This window comes from Pholis gunnellus, assembly GCF_910591455.1.
Source record: "Pholis gunnellus genome assembly, chromosome: 7".
In the NCBI taxonomy this organism is placed as follows: Eukaryota; Metazoa; Chordata; class Actinopteri; order Perciformes; family Pholidae; genus Pholis; species Pholis gunnellus.
In genome coordinates, this window is record NC_136533.1 from 13,681,288 (window position 1) to 13,706,625 (window position 25,338).

The window sequence follows — 25,338 nt, forward strand, 5'->3', positions numbered from 1 at the left end:
TTAGTGAAGCCTTTGTTTATTTGTACGATGGAGATCAACAACAACAAAAAAAGAGTACCTGAGATTATGTGGCTTCCCATATATACAGTCACACATTGCACAGTGCTGAAAAAAACCTGTACAGTAGACAAATGCTCTTTTGGTAGCAAATAATACTGGTAAAATAATCTAAAGACTATGGACAATATAATCAAAAATGTGTAAAACAAAACAGGTAGGGACAATACCAATGAACATGTGGCAAAAAACGACAAAACCCCTGTGTAGTATAAATATTCAGTGCTACATATAAAAGTAAAACAAAGCTGATAAAAACATTAAAATGCAGTATTTCACTTCTGTCAATATGTTAAATCCCCAGGTAGTTCTATTTCAAACTGTATACAGTAACAAAAGGCTGTAGCAGTCCTTGAGTGGATTAAAGATTATTAGAGATGGCAGTGCATATGTGTGCAGACAAGTTAAGTGTCCTCTTGAAAGTGAGCAGTCCAGAGAATCATGCGGGGTTTCCATGAATGATCTTGGGGCACTTTTCTGGCTGTATGCAGTAGTTGTTGTGTAGAACCAGACCAGCAGGACACTGGCAGCCAGGGACACAGGGCTTGAAGCAGTGGCTCTCTATCACTCCCAGTGGTACGTCCACGTTGAAGCAGGTGACGGGACACGGGGGTCCGCACTCGTCAAACACAAAGCCCCTCTCCACTGGACAGCCAACAGCTGTAGAAGACAGCAGTAGAGAGAAAACAATAAGAGACTGAGAACACTGACAACACTATGGCTTCAAGGGTGACCAGTGGGAATCAGCAGGTGTCAACAATGAGATCACTTTTTCCAAAACTCTCTTTTCATTTTCATTTGAGGCTAATTTGTTGTGCATGGCTTGCTTCTAGCACTGTGAAGCATCACTGAGCAGTTTACAACAGGAGCAGGTGGACTTGGGTGAGTTTTTGATTGAAAACAGAACATGAGTCACAGAGACCTTTTTGAGATCTAAAAATAAAAAAATCAGTTATATGACTATGTGACTATTATTTGTACTGGTTTTGCTATTATTTGAAGTGGTCACAGGTATAATATGGACCATTTGCAATGTGGTTCAGTAGAATCATCCCTAATCACCTATCATCTTACGCAAAAACCCTGAAAACTTGGTTTCAAATGTTGATGACTTTTCCATTAAAAGTCACCAGTCTGCCCTTCTATCGTGTATCACCAACTCCCACATTAAACCTCTAAACACACGTCAAACTGATTACCTGAGAGTTGATCATAGAGCCTGACAAACGTTAACAATATTAAATAAACAGCATGAACACAGAGTAATAGGGTAAGCTGTTTCCTTAAAATGGGTGTTTACTTCCCACTGACCAGATAGCTATATACTAATAGCTAATTATGCAGTCTGAGCAAACTGGAAGGTGTCCTAATTGGGATATTAAGCATTTTCCACCCATTACTTTTACAATTTGTGCAGTTCCAGGAACAAAAACTATCATATAAGTAGTGAATGAGTGAACGAGTGAGTGATTTCAGACACAGCAAGGCACTGTTAGTCTGTTTCATCAGGACAGTGTGGGTGAGGTTTGATCAGATTTGATTAACAGTGGTTTGGCAACATATGCAAACAACCCCCAAAATGTCACAAATTGAATTTTGATTCAAATGTTGCAAAAATCGGATCGGTACACAGAGGTATGTCTGTATCACTGAACAAAGCTTCAAATCAGTGAGGAAAGCACAGAGACAAACAGAAATACAGAAATCTCTCATGTGAAATGACAAAAACGGCTCTAACTTTGGCTGATTATTTCCAGCATGCCACATGCTCATCCAGCAAAGAAGTTGCTTAGGAAAATATATTAGCAGGACCTTTAATAAGTGTGTGTTTTACTCACCGCACAGCGATGGGCTCCTCCATTGCAAGATGACTCCAGCCTCTCTGCACTGACTGGCATAGGCCTCCAGTGTGTCACACAGACACTCATCAGTGTTGGCCCCGCAGGCACAGAGGTCGTACACACAGGCTCCGTACCACGGTTCAGGAGGCACCACACGATGGCAGGGCTTAAAGACAGCAGACTTCAGGACCTTACAGCGAGCGTTAGCCCCCTTCTTGGCCTGGTAACCTGCGTCTTTACAGGGATCAACATTCTCACCGGGGCGACAGGATGAGAGGGAACGGCTACCATTCGCGACCTAAAATGACATGCAGTTAAATTATTTTTGTATGACGATTTCACTTTTACTCTGTGTATTCTGTGCTGTTCTATGTCGTTTTAATTTTACCTTCCAGCTGTTGCCAAAGTCAGACTCTGACAGGCTGAGTCGTCCGCTGGGCATTCGGAGGTCATCCTGGTAGTAGTTGTTGAAGTTTCCACAGAGCCCACAGGTGTGGCCCTTATAGGAGCCTGGCACACTCACTTCCAGATGTGAGCGACCACTCCACAGTACCTAAAGGTGAACCAGGGGGTGTATAAGTGTGTGACAGAATCTGAAGTGGCTTACTGTTTCCGATCATACGTTAATCACAAATACGATAAGAGATAACAAGGCTGTACCTTCAGCCCGATGTTAGTGTTGAGTAAGATGGTGTTTGCTTGTCGCTCTACGTAGATGTACGGTTCTCTGAGGAGCGGCAAAGTCACAACCTCATCATTCACCTGAAGAGTACAAACATGTCTGAGTGGATGCATATCACAAACATGACTGTACAAAAAAAAAATTGTAAGTATTTGAACACACAAACCTTCACAACCCAGTCCTGGAGTAGCTGCACTGTGATGTCTCCTATAAACACGGTCACCTCTTTGGTCCAGGACACTCCTTTACGGCCACGATCATCGTTAGTGGCATGAACACTGTACACACAAGGATGAGTCATTGGGCAGGGCAAAAAGAGTAACAAGTTGTTGAGTCCTGTTCTACATGTATAAAGTCAAGTATTTTCTACAACAGGTTACAAAAGCAAAGCATCTTGAAAACATGGATGTTTTTGCAAACTAGCATTAGCAGCAGGGAAATACACGGGATATGTGTGTCAGATACTTTACAGGCAAAAGATGTGTAGGACAGTAGCTAACCTTTTTGGCTTGTTGCCCTTAAAAAAATTGTTTAAAAAAAGTATTTCTCTTTAGAATGAAATATGAATAAGTAAATATACAACAATCAAGGTTAAAGTTCAGTTGTTTATTATTTATTTAGGACACCCGAAAACTGATCAGTTGCTTCATCAGGACTGCGTGAGGTTGATCAGCTGTCATCAAATTTTGATTTAAATATTGCTAAATCCGGATTTGCCCATATAATTATGTGACATCACCTTTTTAAAAACGCCAACTTCAAACCAGTGAGAATAAATCACTGTTTTCAGATATTTGTAAATGTTTTATAAATGTTCAAACTTTGGCAGAACATTTTGTTTTCATGCAAAACCCCATCACTCATTCAGAAGCAGACCACAAAACACAAAGCGACGTCTACTTCTGACCCCTCATCACAGGTGAGTTGTGAGCAGTTCAACCAAAGATCGTTTCCTTTGAATGATTTTTACAGAGCAAACAAAACATGTCTACTACATGCAGCACTTGCTCACCTGAAGTCTCCACTCTCACAGTCCTGTGCCAGGATGTATGTGCACGCTCCCTGGAAGTGCAGCATGCGGCCATCGAAGGTTCGATAATGAGGGTCGCCGAAGGCAATGCAGGTGGCTGGACGAGGAAGGCAATGCGGACAACACAAACCTGGGACAATGGCTGGCATCTCATCCTGCAAACATACACAAACACACACACACACACTTAGGACCCGGCCAGCGTGTTAACACTGATGAGAAATGTCAGATATTTAATGTCTCTCTAGTACAGTACAGTACAGTGAGGCATCATGAGAACATTTCAAACTATCATGAAACACTGAGAAAGACTGTGTGGGTGTTTGTTTTACTGACTGTTGCACAGGTTAGGGGAGGGCAGCGTTCACTCTGACAGTGTACATCTCCAAACACACATGTACAGCTGGTGCACTCATCCACCTCCCACTGTTCGTTAGAGTGATACACTGTTCCCTGGTACAAACACGACGCCTCTGAGTCTACAACGCACATGTCAAGACAGAGACACACATACACAAACATTAAACTTGTTAGGCAGAACACTAAAGTTGTGGAAGCTCACTGTATTGGCTGGGTTTGATACCTTGGCATTCGTAGCAGCATTTCCCTTGAATCTTCACTTGTTTCTGGCCATTGAGACAAAATGCAGGTAAACACTCCTCAATGCTGCACTCAATATAGCCCAGCTAAGGATGAAACAGAAAGAACAGATTACTTTAAAAGTAGATGGTCTGAATAGATACAAGATTAACAATCCTGGGTCCAGCGGTGGAAAGTAATTACGTCTATGTATCATGTACTGTACTGAAGTATGATTTTGAGGTACTTTACTTGAGTATTTCCATTTTATGCTGCTTTATACTTTGCCATCCCTACATTTCATAGACACATCTCAAATCTTTAAACTTCTTCAAAGGCCTTTTACTTGTTTTTTAATTGTCCCCAAGTCTTGTTTAGGATAACCTTGACCTGTGTTAATACTTGCTCTGCCATATTATCTCGTATTTGAACATTGTTTTGAAAAGTGGTGTGTAAATGTTACTATCATTAGTTAAAGCGTTGCATGAGCAGTGTAGGAATTGAGCAGTGTAGGAATTTCTGTAAGACTCACGTTACAGGTACATGTGACGCAGTCGTCATCGCTGTCTGTCCAGCTGCTGCCGTTGGCCACACGTCTGTTCTGGCCCTCGATCACACAATCTGCATGAAACAAAGGAGAACCATCACAATAATGGATGTTTTAACGCCAATGAGTCTTCCTCAACATTTGAAAATGTACAGCGAGCAGACAAACGGGAGGAAAGCAGGTGTTGTTTCACCTTTACACACAGGGCAGCATGAGTCTGGAGAGTTGAACTGTTCATTGCGAGGGCAAGTGAGTGGGAGGCAGTTTTGGTGTAAGCAGGTCCATGTCAGGTCCTAAATCACAGATGCAGGATCACTGTACTGCTCAAAATCACATGGGATGTTGACAGAAGTACCAACAATTTACATCTCAAGGTGCAGCGATGTCAAACTAAAACTTCACTTTCATTGAAAGGATTCAAGTAAAGGAAATGGCAAAAATCTAACATTTTATATGATTTCCGACAGATATTGTATTTACATTACTTATTTGTTCAACTGTTATATACATGTTTCCATTACAGGCTACAACAAGCTGTGTCAGCGTCATTCTCTTACTTAGCTTCAGATTGAGTCATACATCACTTTATTCTTGACGTACTGTGTTCACAATAGAACCTAGGAAAAGTGTCGTTGCTGCGGTACCTTGCACTGGCAGGTAAAACAAGGGTCATCTGTTGCCAAGACCTCGTTGCCAATCAGTGCGGCGGTGCAGTTGCTGAGAGGCTCTAAACATACACACAAATGTTACAGAGCTCAGGGACAACGCAGAGATAACAAACATTGTATCACAAGTGCAGTTTGGTACTGACGTGCACAGACAGGACAGCAGGAGTCTGGCCCAGAGAACAAGATGTTGCTCTTAGGACAGTCGACCAGACTGGGACACTGCTTTCGGTAACACCTCAGGTGTTGCTCTCCATCCGGCAACACCTGGGACACACACACACACACACACACACACAGGTTGGATTACAATGACTACTATTACTAATACTACTTCTGTTATCAAGGACAGCTGAAACAATGTGTTGATTCCTCTATAAATTGATAGAAGATAATCAAAGACAATTCATTAATCATTTAAGTCATCTATTGAACAACAATGGCAAATATAATGTAGGTCCAGCTTCTCAAGGTTGAAGATCTACTGCTTTAATCAATTCATCTAGAAAAAAACAAACACACATAAAAAATGTCACAATCAGGTTTCCAGTCGTCAGGTGTGTATGTGTCGTACCTCACAAGTGCAGATCTGACAGGGGTCATCGGCTGGATGGAAACTGTCACCTGGACCATACACTCTGCCCTCAAATACACAATCTACGTAAAAACAATAATATAAGATTATCAAGCATCAGAAGGAAACGGAATCCTAATATGTACCATGAAGCTTGTGTGCCTTAGATCCTCATTTGCTTACCAGCACACACAGGGCAACACTCCCCAGGCACGCTGATGAAGTTGATGCAGGGAGATAAACAGCGTACTTCAGAGCAGGTGGTCACCCCGTCCACACACATACACGTCATACAGGGGGTGGAGTCTGCGAACCAGCTGCTGCCCTCTGTATGCTCCTCTCCTCCATACACACAACCTGAGAAGGAAAATTAAATCACTGGTAAAAACTAATTCCTTCTGCAATTATAATTTCCGGAGATCTATTTACCTCTACAGCGAGGACAGCAGGCTCCTGGATCGGTCACCTGATGCATACAAGGCAGTTTGGGACACTCGGGAGACGCACAATGCACCTCACCTGCCTGCAAGACGCAGATAGATTAACAATTAAACCCATAGAAAGTGCAACTATGGAGGAAAAAGACAGCGGTGAGGAGTCAGACCTGGCAAGTGCAGGTGGAGCACTGGTTTGAACTCAGGGTCCATGTCATCCCGTCATTGAACTCCTGTCCATCAAGCATACACACTGAGACCAGAGACAGACAAGGGACAAAACATATTCATCAATTAAGTCTCTTTTAGAGAGATATAGCTTGTTTTTATGTTTTCATGTCGGCAAGTTTGTGCATGTGTGATTTTTAATGTCCTTGAATTTGCGGTGGCTTTTATCAATTCCCATAAATACTTTTAGGTAAAAGTTAAATTGAAGGAACTGGTAAAAGTTCAAACGAAAGCAAAAAGCAGCCCCAACATTGTGTACATCTCATTCTGACAAAGAAAACTATAATTCTTTTCCTCAAATTGCAGCAACGGGGTTCATTTAGATTAAACATTAAGGCCACAGATTTGCTACATATTACAAGACTCAGTAGTAACACGTAAGCCTTCTCATGCCATTTACACAAACAGTTCAGGAAGTACCTGTGCACTCAGGACAGCACTGTCCCGGCTTGGTAACTGGTCGGATGCAGGGTGTTGGAGGGCAGACCAGGGGCACACAGGTGACGGTGCCTTTGACACAAGTGCAGCGCTGACAGGGGTTGGAGGAGGGTTTGAAGGTTTGACTGTGAGAGTGGACGACACTCTCGTACAGACAGGAGTCACAGACGGGGCAGCAGGTATCTGAAGGGACTGGGTGGGAGCACCGGACTGGACAAGGTCTCTTCTGACAGTTTACCACCTCATTCTGATCAGAGGAGGGGATGAAGGGACAAGTTGGAAAGAAAGAAAAAGAGGGGAGATGGAATTAATCATACAATTTGACTTTGTATCAATCGCAGAGTATTATTTCATTTTCATTCATTAGGAATTATCAGACTGACCAGACAGGAGCATGAAGAGCAGGGATCAGAGGGAGAAGTGAAGGAGGAGCCGGACTGATATTCTTTCCCCCGATGAAGACAAATCCCTGTGCAGACAGGGCAGCACTCCCCAGGAGGGGTCAATGGACGTACACAGGCCACACTTGGACAAGACACACGCATACACACCACACCACCGTTCTGTACACAAAAACACACACGCATTGAGGTTGACAATATTTCTTTTGTATATTCATTATAGTCCTTACGTACAACTGAAGATAAAAAAGATGAAGGAGTGGTAGCTAGCAAACTGAGGTTCATAAGTTTTGACACTTTTTTTTGGTGTTGCTGTGGGACTCCACTGGATCCACTCTAAGTGCTGTAAATCAAAGAAGAAGAAGCACACTTTTCAGAGCAGGGGCATGTATTTTGTAATGGTAAAAAATATATATCAGTATCATGACATGGTTTAGAAACATTAGAAGAACAGAGTTAGACATTTAGCTCTGTCCAAACATGGGGTAAGAACAGATAGCTCTGTGTCGACATGATTTATGATCAGATCAGGAACTGAGAGTTACTGTTTACTTTAGAGGACTGTAGAGACAGACACAGGAAGATGATCAAAGGGTCACACTGGGGGTTTGTTCCTGTCCTGGGGATGTTTGGGTTAATGTAAATGAGAATGACAATGAGATCAATGAAAAATGGAAGATCAGATCAACCAGCGTAAGACACCTTTGACCTGTCTAGAGGAGGAGACTGTTCCTGCTTTAGTATATAGTGTGTGAGGATTTGAACTGATGTTGAAGAATGCTCCCAGCAGTCTCTGTGTGAAGAGCTGTGTTGGGGGATTCTCCCTCTTGCAAGAGAATAAATGGAAAAGCACAACTTTGAATGATTTGGAGACTTGGATTATTTTGATTTGCGAATATCACTCACTTCTCCCGATTAACATAAAAATATTCTACGACAATTTGCTACTCAAAAAATAGACTCCTGTTGGACTATTCCTTTAAAACATCTCTGTGACTTCAAACACGTTAGTCATCTTTTTATCACTGATGAGCCATCTAGTAATTCTGTTCCACAGCTCTAACACCAGTGGGGTGTTTACTGCAAACATAGACCACCTTGTTAATTAGGGTTTCCACGGTTATATGATGGTTTTCATGTTTAAATATATAAGTAAAATACGTGCGTGGTAGTACCAGACAGGAGCAGAGCTGGCAGTGGTCTGTAGGGTGTGGGAATCGCTCTCCGTTGAAACAGCCTCGTCCATTAAAGTTGCATCCATCACAGGCTCCACATGCACAGCCATCCAGAGCTGGATGTGGGCATGACACAGCAGTGCATCTTCTCGGTGTACACACCACTTCACCTCTCTATGGAGAAAAAAAGATAATATGTACAGTAGCTGTGAGGGTGCAGAGAGACCCCCAAACTAAATGCAGCCCTTCTCCCTCTCACTGAGCATGTGCAGTCCTGGCACCCTCCCTCTCCTCCTGGAAGGATCTGTCCGTCAACATAAGTCACACCTTGGAATTGACAACCTATACACAAATTAAACATCAATTAATAATGTACTCTATATAACATGGACTGTGATATGTTGTAAGCTGGTTACCGTCACAGACAGGGCAGCCACAAGGGTTGGTGACCGGGTGAGGACAACGTGCGGCTGGACACGACTTCTTCATACATCGCACTGAACCACTCTGTAAGAGAAGACGCATGACACGTAAGAGATGTCTATAAGAGATTAACCAGCAGCCATGTTTACCTGAATGTGTGTGCGTGTGTGTTGATGTTACCTGGCAGGTGCATTCAGCGCAGAGGTTTCCTGGGTCAGGGATTGACTGCCCATTTGCAAGGACTACACTGTTATAGAGACAGCCTGTCAAATAAAGACAAGTTTATTTTGCCATTTTGTAATCATGGGAAAGAAGAACAAACTCAAAATCAATCATCCTAAACTAGGAATGTGGGCAGAGTTTGATTTTGACTTTACATACGTTCACATTCTCCACAGCATTGTCCGGGTGGTTTGTAAGGGTGGCTGCACTCTCCATAGCAAGGTATCTTGGTGCAGATGACCTCGCCTCCGTAACAGTAACATACGCCACAAGGGTCTTTGTCATCACCAAACTCCGTGCCATCAGGGTATTCTTTACCATGAAACATGCAGCCTGCAAGTAGAAAACCGGAGATTAAGATATTTTTGAGACAACCTTGGGTATATACTGTAGTTCCCAATTAAAACTGTTGACAGAAATGTCTGTGGATCAACTTCAGTAATAATAGCTTTTCACTCACTATCACAGGACATGCAGCACTTTCTCTGGACTGGGTGGTTACAGTTGGACGGTGGACAGTGCTTCTTCTCACACCGGACGGAGCCCTCACGGCAAACACATACTGCACATGGATCAGATGCATCATCCCAAGTCTCCCCATTGGCTCGCTCTCGGTCCTTGTAAAAGCAGCCTGCAAGGGAAATGAGACAGAGAAAACATGATTAAACCATAAAAAAGTGCAGTTTCTTATATGACTGAACAACTGCGTCAAAATTGCTGTGGTCTTTTGTTAAAACTGATGACATAAAGTTCTTGATCAAATTATACAAACGGCTTTGTCTCTGTGTTACAATATCTTGGCAGAGATAAGAAATTGTACCTTCGCATGTCCGGCAGCACTGCTGTGTGATGGGATGAGAACATGGAGCAAAGGTGCAGGGCTTGCGCTGACAGTGAACTGTCCCATTGGTGCAGGCACATGATCGACAGTTGTCAGTTGGATGGTAGAAACGCTCAGTGTGTCTGTAGGACTGCTGTTCATACACACAGCCTGATGGAGGAGCTGAGGGAATATCAGGCGGAAAAAATCAACTGTGTGGGAAACAAAACTCAACCACAGAAGACGTACCAACCCGACTAATGACATTAGGAGTTGTAGCATCTGTCTGAAAGGAAAACCATCAAACTCTACATCCCTGATGACTAATAATTAGTAACACATGGTATAAGGATTATTATAATGATCTCTCTTAAGCTTTCTCTTTTCAAAATAAGGATCAGATGAAGACGATATGAAGCCATGATTTCATACGAAAACATAAAATACCAATTAAAAATAGGAACGATAAGGGGTATAATAGCTGCTGACTAACAATAAGAAACAGTCAAGTGTAAAAACCATAATAATGGTGCTTTTGGGGATGTAAACAGGAAGTAAAATGTTGCCATGGAGTCAGTTAATTAGCTTTGTTTCATTCAAAGTTAAATTAATTCTCATGAGTTACGAGTTATAAAAAGAAAACTGAACTTTTCTCTCTTGCACATCCTTACCAGGACACTGGGGGCAGCAGTCTCCAGGCAGCACATTTGGGTTGGAGCATAGCAGCACTGGGCACCTCTTCATCAGACACTGGACATTCCCATTCTACAAGAAATACAACACAGACTGAAATAAAAACCTGCCTCAAGAAAACCACAGGTGATCAACACAGCAGGGTTAGTCATGCTGTGATGCTCATTATTCTTACTATGCAGCTGCACGTCCTGCATGTGTCAGTAGGATGGGGAAACTCCTGTCCATTGGGATACTCTTTCCCAGCATAGCTGCAGCCTAATTTAGAGAAATGTTGTGTACATTTTAATTTGGTAAATTAATTTGTATTCCTTATAGAAAATGTATGTTTCCTCACCATTGCAGTTGTTTTGACAGCATGTTCCGTGCAGAGGCGCGTTACAGTGAGGATGAGGGCATTGGGCTTGGTGGCAGTCAATCTGGCCGCTCACACACTTACAGTCCTCACACACACTCACAGGGTTGGGAAAAGCCTCTCCATCCACAAATATGCGGTTTTCAAAGGAGCAGTCTGGGAGAGATGCAAACACTTAGACATTATAGTGAGCTGACTGACAATAAACTAAAAGAAAATTAAAGAAACATGTGCTACTTGATTCATGACGATATCTAGTTCTGAGCTTGGGTACCTGGACATTTAGGGCAGCACTCTCCAGGTGGTGTGTATGAGTTAGAACAGTTGAGTGGAGGACAAGGTCTTCTCTCACACTCTACGCTGCCATGCTGAGGAGAAGGGAGGGCTGTTTCAGCATGTTTGAAGGCGAACAGTACTATGTATCGTGTGTGTGTGTGTGTGTGAGAATGGAGATGTGCTCACCTGACATGTGCAGATGTGGCAGGGGTGGTCAGGAGTCGTAAACCTCTGGCCATTGCTATAGATACGATGGTTATAGGTGCAGCTTTCACACAATGCACAACATGAGCCTGGGGAAAGGAAAATATGCAGGTGACAGTGTACTGACGTTACACTGTCACCTGCATATAAACAAAGCTCAGACACACACAGTCTTACCAGTGGTCTTGCTGGGATGCAGGCACTCGGTCGGGGGGCAGTGTGTCTGTGTACACCGCGTCTCTCCATTCACACAGGTGCAGCTGGAGCAGGGACCCTCGGGGTGCCAGTTGGAGCCTTCCTCATATTCTACCCCCTCCAACACACACGCTACAATGAAAAAAATTAGTCATATATTCATTGATGAGTTGCACCTGTGTGTGTGTGTGTGTGTGTTTGTGAATGCATTATAACCTTTGCAGATTGGGCAGCAGAGACGTGGGTCTATAACGGGGTTGGAGCACTGGGCAGGAGGACACTTCTCTTCACGGCAATTGACATTCCCACCCTAAAACAGATACAAGTATAAAAACGTTGTGATACAGTGTGTTTCGGTTTAAAAGATCATACAGAACAATAATAGCTATTATGTGCATGCTCGATCAGGTAGTAGAGTGTTATAAAAATGCTTTGAAAGGTATAAAATCATACTGTGCTTGAGACATGAAGCCTCATGCTCGTTAAACCGGACATGTTCAAATACAAAAATGCTCAAGTTTAACCACTTTCTTCTTCAATATACTGACTGGACTTGCCTTACACCTGCACTGCAGACAGGGTCCACTTCCAGCAGGGATAAACACTTTTCCATCAGCATAAACCCTCCTGTCATATTCACATTCTGTGGGAACAATTACAAAAAACTTGTATTATGTTTGCTTCAGTTTGAACAGCAAAAGTAGAATTGGAGGATGGCATGCAATAGGCAAAACCAACTTGACAAAGACAAGAGGAAATGGAATATTTTTTACAAATTTACAGATACCGACTACTGACCATCGCATGTGGGACAACACTCTCCTTTGTGCTTAGCTGGATGACTGCAGTGTGGTGTAGGACATGATGAATCCATGCGCTCACAAGACACTTCTCCTGCCTAGAAACAGGTAGATAAGAAAGAGATATATAGGTTATTGCAGATAACCCAATATCTATCTATCTATATATACAGTATATATGTGTATACATATAACACATCATCCAGTCACGTGAACTTAAAGAAAACAAAACACTTTGCCAGACTGAACTCACAGAGCAGAGGCAGTGGAGGCAGGGGTCTCTCCTGGAGGAGAACTTCTGTCCATCCACGTACACGTTGGATTCATTTTCACACTGCTCACACCTACAGGTCACTCACACACACACACACACACACACACACACACACACACACACACACACACACACACACACACACACACACACACACCGTAAACATCTAAAACCGTTGGAAATGTTTCAGTTGTCTTGAAAGTAGGAGATATGGTGGATTGATGCAGGCTTGGAAGTGATATGGATGACATTAGACAGGTTGGGTACCGTGGGCAACAGTCTCCAACACGATGTACAGGGTTTCGACAAGTCAAGGCAGGACAAGGAAGAGGTGAACAAGCCACATTTCCGTTCTGGAGGAGAAAGATATAATAAAGATAAACTTGATTTATACACACAAACATTGAAATTGAATGATGATTGTGATGATAAATAACCTACCAAACATGTGCACTCTTGACAATGGTCTCCAGTAGGGATCACAGCTCCGTTAGAGAAGTCACGATCGTTCACACCACAGCCTGCAAGACATACACAAACACACGCTGTGTCTCTGAAGCCACACACACACACACACACACACACACACACACACACACACACACACACACACACACACACACACACACACACACACACACACACACACACTGCACTAGTTCATTGAAGAAACCCACCTTGACAAACTGGACAGCAGGTATTGGGTGAAGGAGCAGCTGGGTTTTTACATGGAGTGTTGCACTGTTCCCTCTCACAGCGAACATGACCCTCCTGGTGAGAGAACAGGACAATATCAATGCAGATGAAGGTGATGGAGAAGATAAGAGGGTTGAATTGCCAATCACTATCGAACCCACCAAACAGTAGCAGACATCACAAGGATTCCCCACCGACCTCCACTTGGCGCTATGATCATACTGGACACCAGAATGGATACAGCCTGCAAACACATTTTTACATTGCTTTAGTGGTGTTACTAGGTATGAGCACATAGGAAATAAAAAATGTCTCTTTCTGGAGGACAGAACTTTCAACCATTGCCATTCAGAACAATCCCCTCAATTACCCCTCAAATCTGGAGGCAGATTTGCACCCCCTGCTGTCTGGGAGGGATGCTTTCTGGCCAGCATTAAACTGTCAACATATTATATAAATACAATTCCAGAGTAATAATGATTTTGTGGTGCTGATTCTCTTGCTTTGTTTCTCATTGATCAAAACCAACTAGCAGTGCTTTTAACAAATATATATGTGTTTATGCTCAGTCCATTTAATGGCTGCCTCAGGATTTGTTGAGATTTTGCAAAGACAATCTTGGTGATATTTTCTTAAAACATTTGTGAGACAATTAGACAAATTAAATGTTGGTACAACCGTGATACACTTTGACTCCATTTCAGGGTTTCGATGTATTCCAAAAGGAATTTATAGAAAGAAGGATCTATGCTTTTTGGCATAAAAGTGTTTAATATAGTTAACTGAGGCTGAGGATTTGTTTTGGATTTTTCTCTCTAACAAAGAGTGTTGAGGACAGATTTTTGTTTTTGCTGTGTCCTTACCTCTGCATCGCTGGCAGCAGTCTCCAGGTACAGTCTCCCTTTGTGTGCAGTTCAGTGAAGGGCAGGGTTGAGGATTGCATTCCCTGTTACCCTCCTGTTTGTAATGAAAGGACAAAGAGGTGAGAGAAAAATGATGAACAGGGAAGACCAGAGCAATTGTTTAAGCTCAAATATGTTCGTATTAATGTAGGTATATGTTAAAAAAAAGATACTCACCTTACACGTACATGTCTGACAGCCATCCCTACTGTAGGACACATTATGAACTGTACCATCCAGCTCACATCCTGAAAGTGAGACAGAAGTTTAAGTGCATAAACATTTTTGGGCTTGTGTCTGGAATATCCCAGAAGATAAATGTTTGAGTGTATACTGGTATACTGGTAGTTTAAGTAAGTTTGAACTTTGGTGTCCCTCTTTGTCTATCAATGCATATTTGTTTCACCTGTTCTCTACTCACTGGGGAACATCTGGCTCTGCTCTCTCTCTCCAGTGGTGACAGAACGGTTCTGATGTAATATATATGTGCTTGCTCTCACACATACTATATTTTATGGGCCGCAACTATAACCACAAGTGCCCGCAGCCTTCTAGTCGCTAAAGACCACCGGCAAGTCTATTAACACTGGAAGACATTTACTGTAGGAGTAACAGATCACCACAACAACTTCCCCCATTCTTTGGCTGTTTAAGTTATTTTGATGAAAAAGAACGTTGTTTACTGTACAGCACATACTAAACACTGTGAAGAGCAAAGTCACTCAATTTGTTCCATCAAAGGCTTTCAGTTAGCTCATGAAATATTATTATGCCGAGCTTGGACATTTCAGCAGATAATTATTTTAATGACAACTCTCCAAAGGACAGAGACAATGTGTTTGTGTGCAGAGGGCAATAATGACAGAGTGCGAGAGAGGCTAGTGAGGCTGCCTACTGTGCCAGCAGCCAACAGGCATTCTCTAGCAAGCCAAGCATGCATAAGATCAAAGTGTGTGTGGGAGTGTGAGTCTGCGAGTGTGTATCAACTGGGGGCCATTGGAGTCTTCTGGTCAACATGCAGAAACAATTAAGGATAGGATGGATGAGAAGGCAGAGACAGTGACAGAGAGAGTAGTCAAGAGGGGTGAGAGAAGGGACAGTGGGCTGTTTGGGCACATGTGTATTACATAGATGGTTAAAACGTGAACAATAATCAGAACAAAGTTTACATAACTCTGTGGGAGTGGACTAAGGGAGAGAGAGACAAAGAGAGACAGAGAATAATGAGCCCAGTCCAAATTCAACTTAAGTCCCACATGTTTGTTTCACTCTATTATGACAGGAGGTTCTACACAGTTACCTCAAATGCTCAAACCAGGAAGTTGAGTACAACTGTATTACCATACAGAGGCAAGGTACTCTAAAAGCTAGAGTATGCATTGGCAAATGGTATTAATATATTTAAAAAAAATACATTGACAAAAACATGCTACAACTACCAGGATGAAGCTTTAGACCTGCATTAACAGTTGAGGGCAGCGCAACAAGCTGTAAACACAAGTGACAAATTATCCCCTTATAGAGAAGATGAAGTGAGCGTCTTAGAAAACAGTCGACTTTTTACACATCCAGCAGTAACAAGTGATGTTTCTGTCCACCCAAAGAATGTGAGTCCAATATTCCCTCTCGTTTATCTCTGTTTTTGGTCTCTACCAACCCCTGAGGGAAATATGTGGCTCTTTCGCAGCTAATTGCTGCAGCATGTCTGTCCACTGTCTGATAACGTTTTTTTTAGCCAAGAAATAGCTGCCTGCTGCAGTTTGATGATGAGAGCAGATGACTGTAAACTAGAACAGGAAAGTTGTGTCATCAAAACCAAAACAATGAGCTAAAAAAAACGCTGAAATGCTCCATAAAGCAGAGGAGAACTGGAGCACTGGGTGATAATTCTCAGTGGGCTGCTCACTAAAAGCAACTCCCTTCACATTACACATAATGTGTTACATCCTAAACGTAAAAATACAAATATTGATAAGAGCAGCTCAAGTCTTGTTTTTTTACTGACCTCCGGTGGAATCTAGCTCAGCAGAAAGTCCTCCTCTCAAATACATTCAGGGTTAATGGAATTTTGTTTGTGCAGCTCGCAGCATTAAAAAAAATGCCTTAAAATAATTCGACAATAGTAGCACTTTCCAGAAACAATGTCCCTGATATACACACAATAGTCTACAGACATCGCTGTCAATAGTGCACATCTTTCAACAGAAAAATTAATCAAATACCTCCAACCAACTCCTGACAATGTGGTCTATGGATCATCCAGACTAATAGAGACATTACTAATTATTATCAATTATCTCCATGGCTAGATATCACTAGAGGTGAGTAAGAAAATATAAACGCTTTCTTGTCATATACATAAAACATACATACTATGCATATAGAGACCCTATTTCCCCATGTATTTGTCTCCAAGTGACCATAAGGGACACCATTTTTTAAAATTGGCCCAGTATTGAGTACGTAATTTACCCCCACTAAAAGTATTTTTTTTTTTTTTACCACTTACAGGCTCAGATTGTGAAGTGTCTGACAACATTATGAAAATGTTTTTCTTACCTTACAACCTGTTTAGCAGCTTATCCCTCAATACTGGCCCAATTTTCCCTTTTAATGTCAGAATGTAAAATATTTGATATAATATTTTGCTATTGTAACATTGGTAATGAAGTCTTTGTCCCATTTCATTCCAGTACCAGTCCTTTCAATCGTCATCCTTATCATGAAGTACTTTCTGCTTCTCTGACCACACAGAGACGATGTAGGTACAGACTGATGGTCCAATCTCTTCTCACTGCTGTAAAAAGTAGACCACTTTTTCCTTCCATTTTTGGGGAAAACGGTCCAGTGTTTACCAGCCATGGCATATTACATGGGTTCCGGTAGCTGGATCCCGCCACTCTGTGAAACAGGAACCACAATTGCGCACATGGCAGACAGCCTCGGGGTACAAATGGCAACGGGCCCGACGGCAGAGGTCAGGGCAGCTAATGGGCGCAGAACCAAGTGGACAGCCGCTGAACCAGTGGAGCTTGAAACAAAACCTACAGTGTTTCGAAGGAACAGGCATCATTGGTTAGAATACTAAAAAAACTATTGATAAAAGATTCAAGTTAATATTCAAGCTATGACTACTGTCTCGTAAAGCCAGCTGTTGTGTATCAAGTTCTGTTTTCACCATAAGATTTTAGTTGCAAAGACTTCTGAGATAAGCTTGGTATTTGTGTGCTAAAGCCTTGGGGATACATTTACATGATGTCACACTCACTTTAGAAACTTTGTAACTTGAGAACAACTGTGGACTTGCTGTTGACGGTGTAAAATAAAGCATGGATCTGCAACTGCATGGCCTTGTTTTTATCTCAAAGTTATTGAGAAGCAGATATTGGATGGATAGAAATTGAATGGCAGTCAAGCAAATGTTGTGTTGGTCCAATCAGGTGTAGGGAGGGCTCATGCTGATGTGTAGGGTAAGGAAGGCACCTGCCATTACTCAACTGTGCAACATACTTAAAATGATGCCTCTCACAAGCAAATATCCACTGAGTTGTGTCATACCACGATGAACATAAAACAACAAATTGTGGGCTGGCTTTGCAAGACTATTGTCAATGTTCTTTTTGTAATACTGACACCTGTGATCTGGTGTGATTGGAAGCCATATGTTGCTCCTATTTTGAGCAGCTGCTGCATTTTCTGGCTTAATTTGTCCAATCCATTCCTGTCTCCAAACACCATTGAGAGCATTGCTTTTGTCCAGATTGAAAGTCATCCAGTCCTGTATGGCCCAGTGCTGGGGCAGGGAGGTGACTGGAGGACAGGTACGGTTGATGCTGTTTAAAGCTCGGTCACTGGATGACATCAACTGTTGCTGCGTGTGGAAGTAGAACCGCAGGTAGTGCGGCCCACTGAAGAACCAGTTGCAGCTGTCCTTGTCGTAACCATCTCTTCGAAAGCCAAATGCATCAAACCCATTGCGATCCAAACCAAATGGATCAAACCCATAGATACTGTAGCCTTTGTCACTGAAGAGTTCGGACATTATCTTGTCTCGGTGTGTCTTATTATCACTCTCCTCCTTCTCATCTGTCTTGTCAGGCTCTTTTTTCTTCTCATTCTCAAACACCCCATCCTTACGCATGCCAAACCAGGTGACATTAGAACGGTTGAACCCATAGCGGTTTAAACCAGACAGGTCATATCCATCCCTATCAATAAAGTCCCGATTAAAGCCATCTTTGCCATAGCCCCACCTGTCCCAACCGCTTCGGTCATAGCCATTACGATCATATCCATGTTGGTCAAAACCACTGCTGTCAAAGTCCCCAATGACAAAACTGCTGTGGTGTGAATTGTGTTTGTCAAAGCTACGCATCTGATATTTCAGACTTCCTTGTGGGTGTGTTTGTAATGATGTCGTATTACAAGGTGCACCAATGGTTATGGGCACATACACAATACACATCTGCTTCTGGGAAGAAATCACATCATCGGGGGTAACATCAAAAGGCTTCATCTTCACATGCCTCTGTGCAGTAGGGTAAAGGATGTCACTCTGAGCATGATCATCTCTAGAAGTTTGTCTTTTTGATCTATGCTGATGTTTATCTTGCCACTGTGCCCACAGCTTGTCCATGAATGCCATGTGTGAGAGGTATAAAGGGTCGTAAGCAGCCAGAGGGGAAGCCATGTGACCCCCTACCCAAAGCCTAAAGAGGCCAGAAAAGGTCTGCAGAGACTGGGAGAACACTTGAAAGTCTGCCTGGTTTACGGTCCTCTGCAGGGTCACTGCATCTGGTAGCCACATCTAAAGGGATTAATGGAAATGAGTTAGACAAACCGGGTACCAATAATACAGCTCAAAACGTTGCAATGTATAGCAAGTACAGGGAGGTGGGCTGTTAAATGAATAAACGCTGTTTGACAAACCAAGGAGTTGAAACGCCGTCTGAGACAAGGGGACCAGTGGAAACGGGAAGTCAAGCCCTGGAAAGGGTGATGTGGTACGCAGCCGGAGGTGGGCTCCCCATCTCCTCCAAACAATCCAGCCTGCCACGCAGCTGAGAACTTCATCGACCCAGAGTCCACTGTCCACTCAAAATATGGAAGTGCCAGTTTACATGATGACATTGACTGCAGCTCACGCTCCACTAATCGTAGGAAGTAGCGGTGCCAGGGGAGGAAGAAGGCATGATCACCGGCCAGAGGGGAGAACTCAGCTCTCAGTAGTGCAAAGCCCTTCCACAAAGCTAAATCCACATGCAAACACACAAACAGAGACACAAATAAACACATAATAATGATAAAAAGGTATACTTAAAATTTAAAAAAGCTATGGGGGAAAAGAAGGACTTACAGTCTTACCTGGCCTGGCATAGACTTTTCTGATAGCCTGTTGGTACAACTTCCTCTCTCTCAGTGTGAGGTCTCTGATCTCTTTACGTTGGGTCAGGTGCTTGCACACACAGTCGACTCTGCCACTACATGTGCATGTGCACTCTTCACAGCCTTGCCTTAACTGTTCCCCATATCTCCACAGCTTTTGTTGAAAGAAGCAACCACAACCTCCACAACATCTCACATTGGAGCACTTCACTCCGGGAGAGAAGCTCATTACTTGTACTTCTCCAGCTTGGTTCCTCACCAAAGCTTGGCACTGTGTTCGAGTGAGGTAATCACAGGTATAAGTAAAATCCAGGTCCTCACGGCAGTTTGCACTTTTAATGTTTCTTTTAAGATCTTCCAGCTTAGTGCGGTTGAAGTCTATATTGTCGTACCGCATTTCATTCTCCAAATGACCCAGGTCGGATCTACAGAGAGTCCTATTCACTGCGGAGATGTTGTATTCATGTTGACTGTAATTGTGGTGGCCTGTGGTTAGACCCTGCCTTGATTTGCGAAGGCAACACGCACCCAAAGTGCACTGGTCCATACAGGCATTGAGAGAAGGGAAGTTGTTGCTGCTGTGTCCAGTGCAGTAGAGGAAGTCCTCACAGAGGGCTGAGGTAGGATTAAAGGCCCAGCGTCGTTGAAATGGTCGCATCCCTTCACACTTGTTCTCTGGTTTGGGTACCCAACATGCCTAGAAGTGGGGAGTGGGGACACAGGGCCTCTTACCCAGCCTTAAACCCCACTGCAATGCCCATAGCACCCCTGCTGCATTGGGCTCACCCAATGCAGCAGGCCAAGCAATGTCCTACACCTAAACCATTAACACATAACAGACAATAACAAGAGTCATCTAAAAACTAGATCAGAATAATTTGACATTTTGAGAAACACAATCATTTACTTTTCTTGCAGAGTCATCAGATGAGATGGTTGATACCACTCTCACACCGGTCCTTTAAACATAAAGCCACAGCCAGGAGATGTTGAACTTAGCTTAGCACTTAGACTGGAAACGGGGAAACAGCTAGCTTCACTCACAAAAAATCTGCCTATTAGCAAATACGAGATTGGTATTGATCTTCTTAGCTAATTTGTGCAAAGAAATTGTATTTCCCAAAATGTACTACCTCACTGTGAGTCTACTCTGGTGTCAGATGTAGCAATGTACAGAGTAGGCTAAACAAAACGATTGACAAGACAATGCTAAAACTATAAGAAAACTAAAGTAACACAAAACGTAACAAAAGAGGTTTTCAAACCTTCATTTTCATTTGTGATTGTGACCCACCTCAAGCTTTTCAAAAGTTCTTGAGACCTGCCGGGTAACCAAACATACAATCAGCAAATCTTCCAAACTAAAACAATGAAACATCTACTATAGACAAAGCCTTAGAATAGCACGCAAGGACACACACTCAACATCACAAGAAGCATCTGCCGCCCTATTAACAGCTCTGTGATGCTGCACTTATGCACAGCAGGTCTTTGAGCTAAATGCAAAAATACCGTCAGCATGCTAACATGCTCACAATGACAGTGCTAACATGTTTATGTATTGGTGTAAGGCTTACCATGTTACCATCTTAGTTTAGCATGCTGACATTTGCTGAATAGCACTAAACACAAAATGCTGGAACACTAGAAATCTATTCAATCGGACTAGTTGTTGGAACATTACTGAAGTGGACTGACATCGCCACACCTGGATATTGCTGCTAGCATGGCTAAAAATGGCTGGAACTAATACATACATTATCACAACATGGACAAAAAAGTTCAACAGAGACATTTTGTTGTTTTGTAACACATTATGAATCTACTCTACCCCACTAATCCTGTTACCAAAATACCTGTCTCAGCTGTCTCTGACACACTGGTCCCTTGGTGTTGGGGGGACAGGAGCAGCAAAACCCAGCAGGGTCAGAGGTCAAGACGAAACATACGCCTCCATTTTGACAGGGGTTAGATAGACAAGGGTCTGAGAGACGGACGGCCATCTGCAAACTAGCTACTTAACACCAGTTGAATGTGTGTTAGTGTAAGGCTTTTGAAAGTGTGCCAAAATAATAGTTAGATTTTATTGTGTGTTTTTGTGTGTGTGTGACAAAGATAAACAGAGTGAGCAAATAAGTGAAGGAATGAGGGAGCGAAAGAGAACTGTCAGAAGCTGAATCATTTTTACCTTTAATGTCAGCTTGGCATGTGACCTTTCCAGATGTGCAAGCACACACAGTGGTGAGGTCAATCTGCCAGCGCTGGCCCTCCTCCACGTCATGTCCCTCCCACACACATCGCTGCCTCACACACTCACATCCCTCCAGGTACTGTACGCGTGACTGTAGGTCTGCGTTCTGCAGAAAAACAAAAAGAAATCCATGTCACTTTATAACACCTGATACACCTGTTCTGTCATGGTAAGTCATACAATCTAAGTGCAATACGTACCTGAGTTTTGACCGTGTCCAGCATATGAGCCAGCTCTTCCAGCCTCTTCTCCAGCTTCTTCAGCCTGTCATCTTTCTGTGCCTGAGAAACAGACTTCACCCCTTGAGGAGATCCCGGGGGGCCCAGCACCACACCTCTCTGCAGCTGGTCACTCTGGACACCCTGGAGATAATGGTTGGTTTGGTCCGTTGGCCTGCTGCTTGCTTTATGTTTACTGGAGGATGCATCCTGCTGGAACATTCGACTGCTGTCAGTCGGAGAATCTGAGCTATCGCCGTTTGTAAACTGAGACCAAGGCAGAGCATCTGGAACGAGAAAGCGGGAGATGTTCGGAGAAGAGATTCCTGGATAATTCTTGCATTAATAAAATAACAAAGTTTGAGCTTGAACAAACATCCTGGGACAATGCTGTCAAAATGAAGACCCACACTGAGGAATAATAAACAAACTGTTTGGGGGACTATCTGCCTAAGGCCCAGAAGATATGATCCAATTATTAGTCCATATCATTTATGACAGAAGAACTATTCACTGACAAAAATTGTCTCATGTCTCCCAGTACAAGAGTACTCAAAATATAATACATTATCAGGGTCAGCAATACAGAGAACGAATGGAGCAAAAGAAAACAAAAAGGGAGTGACACTGCAGCCTCTGGCATCTAGTCAGATTCTTCAGATTGTGCAGTATCTATATATCTATACAAAAAGATATCGTTCACAGCTCTATAGTGAGCTTTGAAATGTTTATTATGAAAGGCATGGTTATGGGGTCTCTTCAGCAATCTTCTTATATATCTACCCTTGTTCTGTGTTCAAAGAAAATAATTAGCATTCAGTTTTGATATAGAAAATCTTTCTTTACCTGTAACATTGTCACAGATCCACGGCCTCCTTAGATATGCTTTCATTGAAATCTCAGCTGTCTTCAAGTATCCCTGCATTCATCCAGAAACACAGAAATGCACACATGCTAAATGTTACTGTTTATACAGAATTCACATCAAATGGAGGCAGAAATTAAGGAATGTAACTGTAAGTTACAAATTATTATTGTATACATTTTGGAATATACAGTATTGCAGTTCCAAACTTCATTGTTATGTTGCTGTTTTTTATGTTTCATCCTTTTGTGATGAACTGCAAATGGACTCAATTATGTCTTAAGAGAAATGGCAATGTTTGTAAATCAGTAAAGGACTCATGTTGTCAGTATTTGAGTATGTACAGGTATGAAGTATGTGAAAAAAACTCACACTAAATTTGCTGTCTTTCTTCCCTGGTGTGCTGGCAAGAGTGACCACAGCACCTTGAGGCAGTTCCAGGTTGATCCTCTCGTCACTTTTTATCGGTACAACAACAGCTTCTTGACAGTCTACAAAAAATGCCAGCCTATCAGTCTCCAGGCTCACAGCCAACTGTACCCACTCCTCCCCGGAGAAGGGGTTTCTCCTTGGGAAGTGAAAGCTGGCAAGGCCCTGAGCCCCTCCTCCAGCCTGGTAGTCCAAACGCAGAGAATAGTTGTGGGTGGAGGAGATGATTTGGAGAATGGGTGAGGACGCAGAGGAGATAGAAAAAAGAGTGGCACTGGAGCCCGATGCCTGATGCCCCACCAAATGCACCCCCATACCACCCTGAAGGTTGGAGAACAAGAAGTGGGAATATTCACGAGAAAGAGTTAGGTACGGGGCTCTGGGACGTATTTTGTACATCACACTGCCAGGACTTTGCAGTCTGGCCACACCGCTGATGTGGTGGGACATGTTGAGGGCTGCCAGAAGGTCGATCACTAGGAGAGAGATAAAACAGACTTGTGACAAACACGCAGACACATACTGCATGAGGTCATGCTCGGTCAAATGGAGGAACGAAGCCATTCATCAGCCGGTCACACGTGGCTGTTGGAGATAAATCCTCACTGCTAAAAGCTGAAGTTAGTAAGTTTGTTTTGGTTTTTGGGAAACAATGTATAGTTTCCCCCAGTGGTGGAAAGTAGCTAAGTGCATGTACACAAAGTAAGTACGTAATACAATTATTAAAGAGTACTTGTAATTGAGTATTACAATAGCTATAGGCCTAGCTTCTTTGTAAATAAAGATTTTGGATGAAAACATATGATCAGCTGATAGAATATGATGCGGTTAATGATTCATCTCCCCAACATTATGTAAAGTAGTTGAGATGATTTACACCAACACACCAGCTATAAAATGTTGCTTGCACATAACTAAATATATATATATATATATAATATATATAATAACTGAATACTATAATATATGGTATGTAAGACTGTACTGCAAAAACAAGTACTTACTTTTGACACTTAAGAACATGTTGCATGCAGCACTTTAGTTTTACTTCTTCAGAATACTTTTCACTTTGCAGTATTGCTAATGTTTCACTGTAATAACATTAAAGTGAAACATTTCCATATAAAAATAAAAAAAACACTAAATGAACAAAACTATAAATATGCAAAATAAAAAAACATTAACTAGTAACCCAAGAATGCTTTTGTAAACTCACCATTCTCGTGATTTGGACTGGAGTGCCCCTGCACAGACAGCACAAAGATACAGAGCAAATGTATCTCCAGCAGCATGAGCGTCCTCAGTTTGCCGCTCTCCATTCTCCAGACGGAACCAAAATATAAAGCAATTTATGCAAAAGGCATGGTATTCATTGTCTTTTTAACCTTAATCTGGTGACATGGACCTTGTACTCTAGGTTGAAGATTTCCCTGTTTTCACTGCGAGCTGATCTTTTCCAAAGAGCACACAGGGGAAACATGAAACATCTGGATGCAGGCAGGGCGTCACTTCTCTGCAGTCACACAATTACATTCCCCCCTGGGGCCATATCTACAACGAACTTTCAATCCATGATCACAAAGGCATAGAGTTTGATGATTATTACTATCCTTGCTCAAGATGCTTGTTATATCTAACGAGAGAGAGAAAAACACAGACGTGCAGAAAGGTTCAGGTGT

General features: G+C 42.6%; 1 protein-coding gene across 1 annotated transcript; it reads right to left on the reverse strand.

Moving 5' to 3' along the window:
* kcp (kielin cysteine rich BMP regulator) lies at positions 1-24,978 on the reverse strand (the record flags this gene model as incomplete). The annotated part of the gene is made up of 46 exons (XM_079163002.1): positions 1-717; positions 1,896-2,196; positions 2,287-2,451; positions 2,559-2,660; positions 2,747-2,858; positions 3,593-3,765; positions 3,947-4,089; positions 4,194-4,296; positions 4,722-4,810; positions 4,930-5,029; positions 5,381-5,463; positions 5,548-5,668; positions 5,976-6,058; positions 6,159-6,332; positions 6,405-6,498; positions 6,580-6,662; positions 7,058-7,322; positions 7,459-7,638; positions 8,652-8,825; positions 8,911-8,993; positions 9,068-9,158; positions 9,255-9,337; positions 9,456-9,629; positions 9,757-9,927; positions 10,117-10,299; positions 10,788-10,881; positions 10,985-11,067; positions 11,147-11,320; positions 11,439-11,532; positions 11,627-11,733; positions 11,822-11,971; positions 12,056-12,149; positions 12,397-12,482; positions 12,638-12,737; positions 12,893-12,983; positions 13,181-13,266; positions 13,355-13,434; positions 13,591-13,684; positions 13,771-13,853; positions 14,473-14,566; positions 14,689-14,759; positions 22,085-22,253; positions 22,348-22,652; positions 23,212-23,284; positions 23,603-24,135; positions 24,876-24,978. 46 exons carry the CDS (start codon positions 24,976-24,978, stop codon positions 497-499), a joined length of 6,315 nt encoding a protein of 2,104 aa, XP_079019128.1. The 3' UTR covers positions 1-496.
* Between the last annotated feature and the right edge of the window lie 360 nt (positions 24,979-25,338).